The 14386-nt window shown below is 47.1% G+C and overlaps 1 protein-coding gene across 2 annotated transcripts in view; it reads left to right on the top strand.

Annotated features, from left to right (window-relative positions):
* The window catches only part of SLC16A2 (solute carrier family 16 member 2), a 109999-nt gene extending 95818 nt beyond the window's left edge, over positions 1-14181 (top strand). The window contains exons 2-6 of one of the 2 annotated variants that reach the window (XM_074391642.1): positions 805-949; positions 4219-4435; positions 5622-5765; positions 9810-10038; positions 11593-14181. In XM_074391642.1, the coding sequence (XP_074247743.1) occupies positions 805-949; positions 4219-4435; positions 5622-5765; positions 9810-10038; positions 11593-11813 (956 nt within the window). In that variant the 3' untranslated portion in view covers positions 11814-14181. Of the gene's footprint in view, positions 1-804; positions 950-4218; positions 4670-5621; positions 5766-9809; positions 10039-11592 lie in introns of both variants that reach the window. The other variant, XM_003936862.4, reaches the window with a different exon arrangement.
* The last annotated feature ends 205 nt before the right edge of the window (positions 14182-14386 follow it).

Genomic DNA, 14386 nt, shown 5'->3' with positions numbered 1-14386 from the left:
CCATCTGAGGTCGGGAGTTCGAGGCCAGCCTGGCCAACATGGTGAAACCCCATCTCTACTAAAAATAGAAAAAATTAGCTGGGTGTGGTGGCAGGTGCCCGTAATCCCACCTACTCGGGAGGCCGAGGCAAGAGAATCACTTGAACTCAGGAGGCGGAGGTTGCAGTGAGATGAGATTGCGCCACTGCACTCCAGCCTAGGCAACAGTGCAAGACTCTGTCTCAAACAAACAAACAAACAAACAACAACAGGGTAATATCTTCTTGACTTTGAAGTCAGAAATTTGCCAAACATGGGCTCTGATGATGGATTTCAGCATGAGGGTTACATGACTCTCTTACACAGTGTCCTTAGAAATCTTTAGGTGGCCCATGAACCTGCCTTATATCCTAGTACAATTTCAAGAGGCTTTTGCCTGTGGCCTTCTCTGCTCCTTAGTCTTATCATCTTCACAGCGTTGTTCTAATGCTGGAGACAAGCCTGATCTTAGCTCCTGAAAGCTTAACCCCAATGTTTTTTGCCCCTGAAGCCAAGTGGCCCAGAACCTAAGGCTATAGATCTGGCTTAGTATCCCTGTAAAGGCCTGAAATATTGAGTGGTCCACATCTTATCCCAGTAATAGAATCCACTGTTTTATATCTAGCCTCTTCTGCAAAACTCTCTGATCATCAGGGACTAGCAAGCTGGCAATGCAGACCAATGCAATGCCCCCTATGAAAGGCCAGAGAAGAAGAGCTGAGATATCAGCAGTAGCACCAGGCACTACACTAAGCTAAAGTGTCTTTGTGCTTCTTTTCTCTGCAGCGTGGGTAGGAGCGCTTGCGATGGGTATGATCTTCTTCTGTTCTCCTATTGTGAGTATATTCACTGACCGTTTGGGCTGCCGAATCACAGCAACCGCAGGGGCAGCCGTTGCTTTCATCGGCCTCCATACCAGCTCCTTCACCAGGTAAGGCTAGGAGTTGGTGGTCATTTCCCCAAGGCTGGGGGTTGGTTTTTTTCTGGGCATTAGCTAGGGTTACTTTTCTCGCTGCAAAATCTCCTGTGGCCATGGCCATTTAGGGCCCTCAAAGATCCTGCACCCTGGATTCAGAAATCAGTGGGACTCATCTAGGTGGGCTCTCCAGGACACATTGGTAGGGAATATCCCAGAAAGGACCCAAGAGTTCCAAACTGGTAGGAGTAGTCTGAGCATGATAGTTCATAGAGCTGGGCCCAAGTCTAGTTTTGGCCACTGAATGGCAATAGAACAATTGATGAGTACCATTGCTCTCAATACAGCTCAATTTCTATATCTGTAACATGAGGGAATTTGACCATATGGTCTTTTTAGGTCTCTTTCAGCTCTGCTATTCAATTCCCCTTCAGTGTACTACACATCTTACGACCTCACTTTCTATCCCAAGATTGAGCTTCTCAAGTGAGCCCATGTGAATGCCTAGCATTCCAGGATTCCCAAAGGAATCTAATGCTGAAAAAGAGGTCAACTGAGCCCAATGATGTTTAGCATTTTTGACTCTTTTTCAGATAGCTTAGGCTGCTGACATATGGATGATTTGGGACAGATAACAATTCACGTCTTAGGCATCAGAAGAATGTTAACAATAACCCTCAATGAGATACAAACCCAGAATCCAGCTCCCCAGCTAGGGCTAGGCTAAACTGAAACCCTAGTCCCACTGGTTCCACTGGCAGAACTTGGCAGTGTCAGGTGAGGAGCAGGCTCTAGGTTCATTTTCTGCTTTCTTTTCTGCCAGTCCTGCAGAAGCATGTGTGTAGGGTAAGGGAGAATAAAGACCCTATATCACAGCCTGAGGAATAGGAATTCCTAAAGAACTCTGTTGACTTTCTGCCAAAGACACTTTGGAAGTTATGGTACCTCCTACTTCCAATCTGCTTGGGCTGATGTAGGGAATGCCAGCCTGGAAACATGGAAATGAGAAATGGCCACAGTGACATGTCTGGGATGAGGTCAGAGCTAAATTGTCAGAGACTAGCTTTTTGAGCTTAACTACCTGGAAAAGAGCCATGGCTCTCTAGGCCTAAGTTTCCACTCACAGTAGAGAATGATAATTGTGTTTTGCCTTAACTGGGCCCTGTGAGGTAAGCCAGCCTTCTTTATAACTTGAGCATTTCCAGCTGCCTAGCCCACCCTCCAGCAGAGGTTGGATTTGGCCTGCAGTCATTTTTTGGCTTCATCCCATCCAACTGCAACAGAGGAAGGAAAATCCATGTCCTGCCTGGAACCTGTTCAGCACTCCCAGGGCAACATCTCCAAACCTTTTCAGAAGTCCCCTGGTGGTCAGCCTCATTTGCCCCCAGCAAGCTGAGGCCTGGCTCCTTGTGGGGAGGAGCTAGGCTTCAGAAGCAGCTCCAGTCTCAACACTACACAGCAAAGGTCTGTTTTTTAAGACCAAGCAGAGCAAAGTGTAAACAAATTGGCAACATATGGATCCCATTTCCCTTCCAGTCCACATGGGCTCAATTACAGGAGGGGAAGGAGTTCAGATATGTTTTCTTCTGACACACTTCTGTAGGCACATTGGAGTAGGCGTTTTGCTCTCTAGCCCCTAACCTTCTTCCCTACCCTCTTTGTTCTTTTTCTAAGAGCATCTTCAGAGCTGAGAAACTTTCTGGATGGCTTCACATCCAGTGGAAAAATGGTTCTGCTCATGGCTAGAGCTCCAAATCATCCTTCCTATTGTCTCAATCAGGGTTCTCAGTTTCTCTGAATGACATGGAATGGGGCAGAGTGCAGGCAGGGCTGGTAGGGCTTTGGAAACCCAAACAGTGGCCCTTCAGTCCTGGGACCCAGCTAGAATTAGATCCACCAGACAGCACCCTAAACCAAATCCCATGTTTTGCCCCCACTGGCCCTTTCCCTGAAGGTTTAACACAAGGTCCCTTGGATAAGGCCCCCAAGCCAGGCCAATCCCATAAGGTACCTAGAATCTAATGGGCACAGGCCCAAAGGAACCTGATAGAAGAGGAACAGTTGGCTTAGCTATGTGTTCCAAGTGGAGACAATCCTTTTGAAACCAAATCCTTGCTCATGTCCAGTGAATACCAGCAGATGGAAAGCAATAGTGATGATAGCTATCTTAGAATCATGAGTGCTAGCACCACATCTTCTCTGCAGCTTAGGCCCAGTCCTTATACTAAAGGCTTTGAGGCTCCTTATACTAAAGGACTGGGCCTATCTCCAGAGAAGAAGTGCCTGACCAAGAAGAGTATTAGGTAATTTAGTGACCAGATAAGAACTATTGCAAAATATATTGCAAAATATTTTGTATATCAAAAAGAAAACACAATTCTTCACTAGGTTATGCCAATATTATCTGGGGGCATATGGCTGGCCAAGCTGACCTTCCTGTTGCCTTTCTCCTTCCGACCCTTTACTTTATGTTACAGAGGCTTATGGCCACAGCAGGGCCTATGAGTTTTAAGGCAGGACCTACCTTACTTGGCCAGGACCACAACTTCTTTGAGGCTCCACTTCCTGTCAAGGAGCCAGGCTACTCTAGGGAACAGATCTATACCATGTCTAGGAACAGAGGCAGGAATCTGAAAGTTAAAGAGACTCCTTACCTGATGATCCCCATGGAGATCATCCAGGGCCCAGTGTAAAGGGCCTTGGGATATGTGGACCTTAGGCAGGGTTGGGGAGGGCATATGTCTCAGGAGATCATCAGCCATTCTCTGAATATTAATGGCTTTAGCATGGAGAAAGACACTGAAGAGTCCCATGGAAGGTTTCAACCTTCCAGGATTTTGACTTCTTGCAAACCTTTGTTGCTACCTGGGATAAAGTTTTGGCCACCACCAATAGTAAGGAGAGACTATTCTCTCTAAGTCATTGACTCCCTGTAGCCCCTCATCCAGCTTTTACATGGGCTAGTTCTGGCTTTCCTTCAAACTGTCCTTTTTGATGGGGTGCTGTAAGTCATGCTAGAGTCACACAGACCTGGATTCAAGTCCAAGTTTTACCGATTCCCAGTTATGTTACCTTGGGCAAATTATTTTACCTCTCTGAGCCTCTGCTTCCCCATCTGAATCACAGGGATCAGAAGACCCTCTTCTTTGTCTGCTTTGAGGGTCAGTGGCAAGTGGGGCTGTGGGTTAAGGGTGGAGGAATGGAAGTCTCAGGAAGCTGATGGGGGAGGGTAGGTAGACTGCTGGTCAGGCTGCTGAGGACAGCTCTCGGTGTCTCTCCCACAGCTCCCTAAGCCTGCGTTACTTCACCTACGGGATTCTCTTTGGTTGTGGCTGTTCCTTCGCCTTTCAGCCATCCCTCGTCATCCTGGGCCACTACTTTCAACGCCGCCTGGGTCTGGCCAATGGTGTGGTGTCTGCTGGGAGTAGCGTTTTCTCCATGTCCTTCCCCTTCCTCATCAAAATGCTGGGGGATAAGATCAAGCTGGCCCAAACCTTCCAGGTGCTGAGTACCTTCATGTTTGTTCTTATGCTGCTTTCACTCACCTACCGGCCCCTCCTGCCCAGCTCCCAGGACACCCCAAGCAAGAGAGGTGTCCATACCCTGCACCAGCGCTTTCTGGCTCAGCTCAGGAAGTACTTCAACATGCGAGTGTTCCGCCAACGCACTTACCGCGTCTGGGCCTTCGGGATTGCTGCTGCTGCCCTTGGCTACTTTGTTCCCTATGTACACCTGGTGAGGAATACCAGGGTGGGCCCACCCTACCTGGCCCCAAGAAGCTACCCGCAACCTGCCTAGATTCCAGAGGGTGGGGGTGGAAGACATTGAAAGGGCAGAGCTGGGACCTTTGGGAAAAGAAACAAAATGTTGGTTGGAGAGATCCAGAGAGGGAAAAAGAGAGAGGTTGAGGGAAGACCTTAGTGGAAAATGGGGGCAATCCCACAGCGGGAAGCCCATGGACCATGGTTTCTCCCACAGTAAACATTTAGATAGATTTTGAGGAGATATTGCCAGGATGCAGGAGACTGGCCTGGGTGACCCAAGACAGGATTTTCTAAGACTGTGTTCTGTGGAATGCTGGTCCTTGTGGTCAAATTATTTTGTTTAGGAAATAACATATACTGGATCTCTCTGGCTTCATAATGTGTAGTAATCTCTTAAAGAGACCAAAAAATTTTGTAGGAAAGAAACCCATTCAGTTTTGTTTAACTCACCACCCACCAAACTTATGCAGCTACAGAACTGCTGCTTGTAGTCGAGCTGTTACCCTCCACAGGCTTCATGTTTCCTAAAACACACTTTGGAAGAATTGCCTGGAAGTTGGTGAATTCTTCTTCCCTGGTAATTTGATGTTGCCCCAGGCTATCAGTTTGGGGTAAGGGAATGGGGGAAACTATAGCGAAACCCTTGAATTTTCTCAATAATTTAGGCTATTTTCTGTCCTGCTGGGGCTAAGAAGGGGCATGGAGATACCCACCCTCCTTGACTGTTGCTCAGAAGTCCAGAATCCACAGAGCCAAGGGATAAGCAGCCAGAGAGCTTGTCACAGAGCTAGGGCTTCAGGAGAGGGGGCTTCTATCCTGCTCCAGGAAAGTAAGCAGTAGAGGATTCTGGATATGCCAGCAGTTAACCAGTCAGCTCCTCTTTCTTCTCCTGTTTCTGGGGGTCCTGGTGCTATGCTTTTCAGATGAAGTATGTGGAAGAGGAGTTCTTGGAAATCAAGGAGACCTGGGTGCTCTTGGTGTGTATTGGGGCTACCTCAGGCCTTGGGCGTCTTGTGTCAGGCCACATCAGTGACTCCATCCCTGGACTTAAGAAGATCTACTTGCAGGTGAGTGTGACCACCTGTCCACTGTGGGGAGAAACAGCCTGCCACAAATGCAAGGTTATCCCCAGCCTTTGGGATAGAATGGTAGCTTGTTTTGTAGCATGGGAAAGTCAATCAAATTATCTGAGCCTCCATTTCACCTGCTTTTAAACAAAGAAAATCATCCTTGTTCTGCCTCTTTTACCAAGATTGAATGAGGATTCTGTGAGAGCAGTGTATATGGAACCTCTTAGAACACGTGTAAAGGAAGATTTTACTAATAATGGCTCTCCATCTGAAAGCAGGAAACTGCAGACTGATCTTATTGCTACCCTATACTCCTTTGGAGAGTCTTGGGCATCTGTAGCATTCTGTGGCCCAGTGTCTCTCTCCTTTAGGCCCAGGTCTATGATCTCTTATACTTCCAGAGCTACTTGACACCAAGCACTGATTCTCAAATGTCATTCTATCAATGAACACAAAAGCAGTGCCAGAAAAGGCCAGACGTCACTTTCTTTCTCTAGGCCTCACTTTTCCTCATTTGTACAATAGGAGTAATTTTTGCCTTTCCTTTCTCATCTCATTGGTGAGGATCAAAAGAAATATAGATGTGACCAGGCTTTGGGAAGTAAAAAATGTTATAGCCATGTAAAGTTTTAATCCTTCTGACAGTGACACAGATTTCCTCATACTGTGGACAGTTGCCACATGGATGCTCCAGAGGTTACTTTCTGTGTGAACTAGGCTCTGGTTTGGTCTGAATACAGGCCACTGTTCAGGCTGTCAGTCTTTGTCTACCTGGCAGTATTGCCTTTCTTACCTGACTTAAAATTTTTGGTCCTGCAAGTGGGTTTATAAAGAGGTACCCAAGTGCAGAACTCTGTGAAGGGGCAAAGACAGCCCCAGAAAACAAGTAGTCACAAATAATCCCTCAGGAAGGTGATTGAGTTCTGACTCATTTATCTCCTGGGAAAGCCCTAAAAGCATTTGCAAGGGGCCCTGGCTACACTCACAGTGGGGATCTCTCTGTCTCTGATAGCCCCCAAGTGCTTTCCTAAATACCCTCAAATATCCTGGATCAAAATATGATTAACTTTTCCTTAACTTTTTTTTGGTGTTAGATTACAAGAGTTGGTGATTCTGCTTTGACAGAGGTAGGGTTGCCTTTAAGGTCCATCCAGTCCAACCTCATTACCTTGATAGAGAAACAGGAAAAGGCTCACACAGACAGTAGTAGCAGAGCTGAATTCCTATGCAACACACTTCTCATATTCTACCTTGCCCTAAGTGATGGCAGAGCCAAGTCTCAGAGATGCTAAGAGACTTGGCCAAAGCCAAACCAGGAGATAGATAATCTTGTGATTGATATAAATCAGTTGAGATTTTGAATTCCTGTGCAAATATCAGCAAGTGTTTTATCTGGGTGGCTGTTTGCATAGGAGTATGTGCGGCTTTCCCAGCCTCACCTACATGCCACCCCTGTGAATCTTCTGTGCCAGTATTAGCAGCTCCAAGATGCCAAAGAGTTCTGGAAGTCAGGGTAATCTGACATTGGGCCAGGGCTTTATCTTGAGGAGAGGCAGCAGCCTCTGCCTAGTCATATAACTCATGTGATTCTTACCACATTCCCTAGGAGAAAGGTAGAGCCTGAGCAGCTTTTGCTTTCTTTTATACAGTGGGAGTTCCAAGGGACAGGGAGGCATTAGCCAGTTAGAGTCCAAGATAGGCTTAGGACCCAGTGCCTCTGCTGACCACCCACCCACTGCTCTGGCCCCTTTTCCTTACTCTTATTTCACTGAGTTTTACCTCTAAGAATAATATAATCTTAGAACACTATAGCTAAAATGTATCTTCATCAACCAGTAGTTCAACTTCCTAATTTTACAAATTGAGTGTCTTGGGCCAAGAGCACAATAATGGATGAACTTCTTTCTCTTGAATTTGTCAAGATACTCCATCACAGGAATTTGCCTCCCTTTCTCCCTGCGTGTAATGCAGGAGTACAGACCTGGGGAAGGAAAGGAGTGTACACAGCTTCAGGTTCTGAAGAGCTATCCACTAGACTCTATGGCTTCTACTGTTGGTAAAGACTGGCACATGTCTCTGGTATCAAGCCCCTGGACCGTCTGTTGGAAAGGAAATAGTGACAGGCTGCAGGACAGCCTCACTTTGTGCCAATTCTTGAGGCCTGTCTCTCATGTCCAAGAGGGATTTTACATTTCTGAACCTTGGCAAAGCCTCATGGAAGATGTTTAACAGACAACTAGATACAATAGGTAATACTTAGACATGATTAAAAATAGTTAATAGGGTCCTTTGTGTTGCATAATGGTATTAACTTTTAATTTCAATAATGGGCTTTGTTGATAGGTGAATCCAGTTTTATTTTATAGTTGTGTGTGAATCTCCTAGAGAAGCTCAGGTACCAAGGTTCTTATTTCTAGCTTCTGCCTGGCTACCTCAAAATTTCCTGGGCAAAGTTCAAAGGCCTCCCAACAAAAAGATGTCCTCAGATGGCATTATCTTCTCCAAAAATCAACTAGTCAACCTAACCCACTGACAGCAACAACATAGAAAATCTTTAGGGCACCAAATAGCCTTGACCCCCACTCCTTCTGTGTGTTCCTGGGTAAGTTGGCTTGCTTGTGTGAACTACTGGAAAATCCTTGGGCCTATTAAGGACTTGATAAAGAGATCAGGTCTTAGCCCTGACCCTGGGACGACCTGGCTCTGCCCTGGCTCTACTAGCTGCAGGGGGTTGGCAGCAGCGGGATGGGGGCAGGGTTCCTTTCTCTGCCTGCAGCCCAGGTCTTCAGTCTAGCTCGCCAACACAGGTTGCAAATGAAGGCCAGCTGTGTTTGCAGTGGCCCTTTTCTCTGTGAAGAAGGAACGAAAACAACCTCTGGAAAGGAAGTTTCTTCATTTTGGAGTCATTTTGCTCAGCCCAAAGAAAGCCCAGTGGCTAGTCACTGTTACTGGGCTGGCTTCATTCTCCCCAGACACACACTTTTCCAGTGGCTTGGTTCCCCTGAAAGCCTCCTTTGTTGCCTTCTCAGGGTGTCCAGCCAAGCCCAGAGGCCCCCAGAGCCATGTGTCTGAGATGCCTGAGATGGGCAGTGCAGCTCATGTCCTAAAGCATAGGAGCCTGGGTGAACGTCCCAATGGTTTTATGCCAAGGTATTTTATAAAATCAGCCCCCACAAAAATGGGCACTGGCTCCTTCCCATTTCAAGAAGCTGTACCTTCTACTTACAATCCCATTTGATCATCATGTAAGCCATCCTCATGCCCTCCCTTCCCTTTTTCCATACTTTAGATGGATCTGAGAATACCAATATGGCCTGATGCTAGACCCTGATCCATGGGGAAGTCAAATACAGGCTCAGAAGGAAGAAACAGCAATTCCTTTTATCTTAGGGTCTAGTACAAAGACAAACTTCTTGAGGCCAGGGGCAAAGTGTCCCCTGACCTTTTTGTTATCCCAACAGAATCACAGTTAAACAGGGGCTTTCCTGGACTTTGGGTCCCTCAATGCAAGAGTTAGAACAGGCCTAACCACTTGGTGGGGCATGGTGGCTCATGCCTGTAATCCCAGCACTTTGGGAGGCCAAGGAGGATGGATCAAGGTCAAGAGATTGAGACCATCCTGGCCAACATGGTGAAAACCCGTCTCTACTAAATATACAAAACAGCTGGGTATGGTGGCGCACACCTGTATTCCCAGCTACTCGGGAAGTTGAGGCAGAAGAACTGCTTGAACCCAGTGGGTGGAGGTTGCAGTGAGCCGAGATTGTGCCCCTGCACTCCAGCCTGGGTGACAAAGTGAGACTCCATCAAAAAAAACAGGAAGGGAGGGAGGGAGGGAGGGAAGGAAGGAAGGAAATAAGGAAGGAAGGAAGGAAATAGAAAAGGGGCCTAACCTTCAGTCCAACTGTTCTGTTGACACCTTCCCCCTCCCAGCACCCCATTTTATAAATGGTAGAAATGAAGACTTGAGAAAGGAGATGTGATTTGCTATGTGGTCTTGGCTAGCCAGCACAATATGACCTTAGGCCCTTATTTCTCCAGGTCCTTTCCTTCCTGCTCCTGGGCCTGATGTCCATGATGATTCCTCTGTGCCGGAACTTCGGGGGCCTTATCGTCGTCTGTCTTTTCCTGGGCCTTTGTGATGGCTTCTTCATCACCATCATGGCCCCCATTGCATTTGAGCTGGTGGGCCCAATGCAGGCCTCACAGGCTATTGGTTACCTCCTGGGCATGATGGCCCTGCCAATGATTGCTGGGCCCCCCATTGCAGGTGAGGCTGATACTCCAGGGAGGGAACAAATCAGGGAGTCCTGTTTTCCCTGGGTACTGGTTCTCCTGAGCACCTCTTCTTGAGGCCCCTTTTCCTCTATTTAAGAAACTTTGTCAGAGTGCATGAAACCCCTTATCACTATTCGTGGAAGAGATTAAACACAATATACATGCACGGATCCATTCTGAGGGATGGATTTTCCATGGCCGTATATCTGTTTCAATAGGGTTTTATTTCAGACAGCATGGATCCTTCCAGAGGGGTGGAGATAAAAATGAGTTTCGCTTTCCAATGATTCCACTGATCCAGTATCCTCTCGCTCTCCCCATGGGCATGTGATTATTTGCAAGGTAGTTGGGTAGGAAGAGAAAGCAGGCCCTAGTTTTATTAACACCTAGGGACATCCTCCTCCTCCTCCTCTGTTGACTTCTGAACTAAGACTGTAAAAGAGATTTGATTCAAGTAACACCCCAGAATTAGGTCAGTGAGGCTCACCTTCAGCAGGAAAAGTGTTGACTTGCCATCTTGCAGCACTCCTAGTTTCTCCCTCCATTTTCCCAGAAGGGCACTGTTGGTATCCCAAGAAACAGGGAACAGAAAACCAATGACAAGAGAGACCTCCATTTCCTTTCTATAGGATTTATTGCAAACACTGATTCATGCATTTGCTTCTTCTAGGCTGGTCAAATGGGTTAAACAAATATTCTTTGAACACAAATTATGTGCAAGGTGATATGAGGGCACTGTGTGACAGTGGCAACAGCTTTAACTCAAGCTCCTGGGCAACAGATATACTACCCATTGAGGGAGGTGGGCCTCTACTCACCCCCGATCCAAACAGTGCCCCAGAATCCACAGCTCTTTCCATTTTGCTTAACTCTTGAGTAAGCAAAAGGCCAAGGGCCTTTTTGCCTTTCCTGAATACTGTTTCTGGGCTCTGAGGTACTATGAGGTACCACACATTAGCTTCTGGAAGTGAGTAGGGAAGGCCTTACATCCCATGCCAAACATATCCTTGGTTTGGCAGCTTGGAGAAACCCAGAAGGAACAACCATATATGAAACTGGAAGGAACACATATAGCCTCTTGCTAGGACAAATGGAACTTGAAGAGGGTCACTGCAGAGAAAAGGAAAATAAGAACTCATCTGAAATGTACCACAGGAACCATTTGTGGGGGAGGTAGGGAGCTGGGGAATATCACTGTGGACCAAGACAACACTTGGCCATCTTTTGTGGAGTTCTTTTAAACTAGGTTTACTACCAACTCTGTAACTAGGTGTGACTAGAGCTTAGATTGATGAAAGTCATAAATGGAGAAACTCTAAAAGAAGCTTCATTAGCTTCATTCATAATGAGCATTCACTCAAGGGCCTGCAGCCCCAATGCCTCAGGGAGGAGTCACATGCCCTTGAAGTTGAGGGAGCTCCTGAGTCAAGGCAATACAGGCCAAGATTATATGGATAGGCACTGTGATGGCCCCTGGAAGAGGCTGAGAGCACCTTTGGACAGTAGGACAAAGCTGAGCTTGACTTGTTTCTCTTGACTGTTTCAGGCCTCCTCCACAACTGTTTTGGGGACTACCATGTGGCCTTCTACTTTGCCGGTGTGCCCCCCATCATCGGAGCTATAATCCTCTTCTTCGTCCCTCTGATGCATCAAAGGATGTTCAAGAAAGAGCAGAGAGATTCCAGCAAGGATAAGATGTTGGCCCCTGACCCAGACCCCAATGGGGAGCTACTGCCCGGCTCCCCCAGCCCTGAGGAACCAATCTAATGCCTTTCTTGCCATTGTGTGCTCTTTCCCAGCTCTCCCCCTTCATCCCACCCTGCTCAGCATTTACATTTTTGCCACCAGCACACTTGTTCCCAGACCTGTGCACACAGCATTTCAGCCACCTTGACAATCCCCTAGGAGCCAAAGCTCCAGGTGTTCCAAACTCATTAACTAAATTCTCCCCAGAATGCCTTTAAATTTGCCCAGGCCCTTCTCCTCCCAGGATCAGGAAAAGCTTGGGATCACCCCCTGGCCTTTGGAATCTCTCCATATTTTCTAAGCCTTGGGGGATGAGGAGGATGGGACCTCCTGGCCCCAGCTTATTAGTCACCCACTATAATCAACTGCCAAAGGTGCTACTGTGTCCCCAGGAGCCTAATAGGGTAGGCCCAAGTCTCTGTTTGCTGAGGAGGTCATTGCCATCCATATTTGGGAGACACTGGGTGGAGGGGCAGGGAGGCAAAATTAGGCAAGTAGCCTTGGTTAGCCTTAGAGTTTCTGATGGCTATGGCTTCCCAAGAACTGGATATAGGCAATGCCCTTATCAAATGGTTGGTTAACAGTCTGCTCCCCTCTTCCCTTCTTTTTTTCCTCTACTGACTTCTCTCCATTCTCTTTCCCCTCTATTTCGTTGTATGACTGTCATAGACACATAGGTGATTGGAAAAAAGGGGGACCAGGAACTTGGGCAAATCAGCCTCAGCTTGGCCCAGTCCACCCCTAATGTTAGCATCAGTCTCACTCATCTCAGGCTGAGCCACATCTCACTGTTTGGCTCAAGCTATATAATCCTAGACTGGAAGAGCAGAATATCACATAGGGAAGAAACCTTAAATACCAGTGTTTCATGTTCCAGTCACTGATTTTTACAGATTTTACAGCCCAAAGCATTAACCTTGAGGCCCTCCCAACTCCCCATTCTTGTATCCACATGGCAAAATGTGAAGAAGCTCCTTTCATCTCAGCAGACAGAGGAGGACTGATGACATGAGCTGTCATGATAGGAGGAGGGGCAGTAGTTATTGACATGGTGGACCAGCTCCATCTCTCAGTTTTCATGACAGGTCTATATTTCCACCTAGGCCAGGCCAGGAAAGGGACTATTTAAGGGGGAAAAAAAAAAAAACAAAATTCCCAGCCTGGATTCCAAAAAGGTACAGGCAGCAGTTACACATGGGGTTGGACAATTTCTTCTGGAAAGGGGAAGCCATCCTAGCCTTTACCACCCAATGTGCCTCCCATGCTGGGCATCCTAGGCCACTTTACTTAAAGGGCCTTAAAGGTGCCATGAAAGGTAGACTCTGAACCACTTTGATCCCTCTTAAGTAGGCAACTGATGCTTCCTTATGCCCAGGCTCTGGCAACAATCTTACTGAAGAACATTCCCAGTGCCCCTGGCTAGGGGCAGAGGGCACTGCCAGGCTGTGTTCAGTTAGCACAGCTCACCTCATTAGGAGCTCAGCCTCTCTCCTCTCTCTGCCTCTTTGTGTCCGTTTTTCCCCTCTCTGAGCCTTTGTCTATTGTGTTTCTGTCACTCACCCTTTCATCATCTTTTTGCCAGGCATTCCTGGCTGTCACTTGGAGCCAACAGTAACTTGCCACCCTAAGCCAGGGTCATCCTAGGGCCAGGAGGATGAGGTTGTCCTGAGGGGCTCCAAAGAAGACAATAGTTCCCACCCATGATTTTCCGTTACAAACAGGCAGCTGGGTCATGGTTGGCCTCTGATGATTTCATTCAAGGCCGAAGTCCTGAGCTCCCTCCGCTGGTCCCAGTCCAGCTCTTATCAGCTCCCCAAAGGAAAACCCACTGGTTCTTGGCTCTGTGGGTAGGAAGGGGCCCTAGAAAGGGCCTAGTTACTATCCTGTCAGTTCTAACAGTAGTGGAACAGGAGAAGCTGGGCCCTAGGAGCCCTATAACTCCCAGGAGAGACCACTAAAATTACTGAAGCAACAATGCCCCTACTTCCATTCCTCCCTGCCTCACTCTCACTGAGTGACCAGAGGGTGGCTTTGCAGGACCTCTTTTGTTGCTCAAGGTGTAGATAGATCTTAAGAATCAGGTGGTCACCTACTTCTCTCCAGATGAAGGACAGACATTCACAGGTCCCAAATCTGCCCATTCAGATGTCACGTAACATGGTGGGGTATCAATTAATTTCTTCCACACATGTGGATGTGCACATGTGAGCTTGTGTGCTTTTGGAGACAATGTTGATTGGCAAAAGCAGCACAGTATTAATATTTAGAGTAGGATGCAGCCTCTTATGCACCACAGTTAAATCTAGAACGAACAAAATTTCAGAGCTCAAGACATGGGACATTTAAATCCTCAAGGAGTTTGGAACAAAATAAACAGATCTAAAAATTTGGTTTGGGTATGTATGTTGCCTACAAGGGAGAAATAGTCTTAACCTGATTAATAGCAGGAAGTTTCACCTCAGAGCTTAAGTCTCATTTCAAATCAGATTTTTGCCAGGTTCTATGCTCTCTGTGAGAGAAGAAATTAGAAAAAGAGCTACATACGGGTTTGGAGTTGGTTAACTGTTTGAGATTGGATTTTAAACAAGCTCTGA

Source organism: Saimiri boliviensis, chromosome X (genome assembly GCF_048565385.1).
Source record: "Saimiri boliviensis isolate mSaiBol1 chromosome X, mSaiBol1.pri, whole genome shotgun sequence".
Lineage (NCBI taxonomy): Eukaryota > Metazoa > Chordata > Mammalia > Primates > Cebidae > Saimiri > Saimiri boliviensis.
Note: the sequence above shows the minus strand (reverse complement) of the source record. Positions and strands in the feature narration are given on the sequence as shown.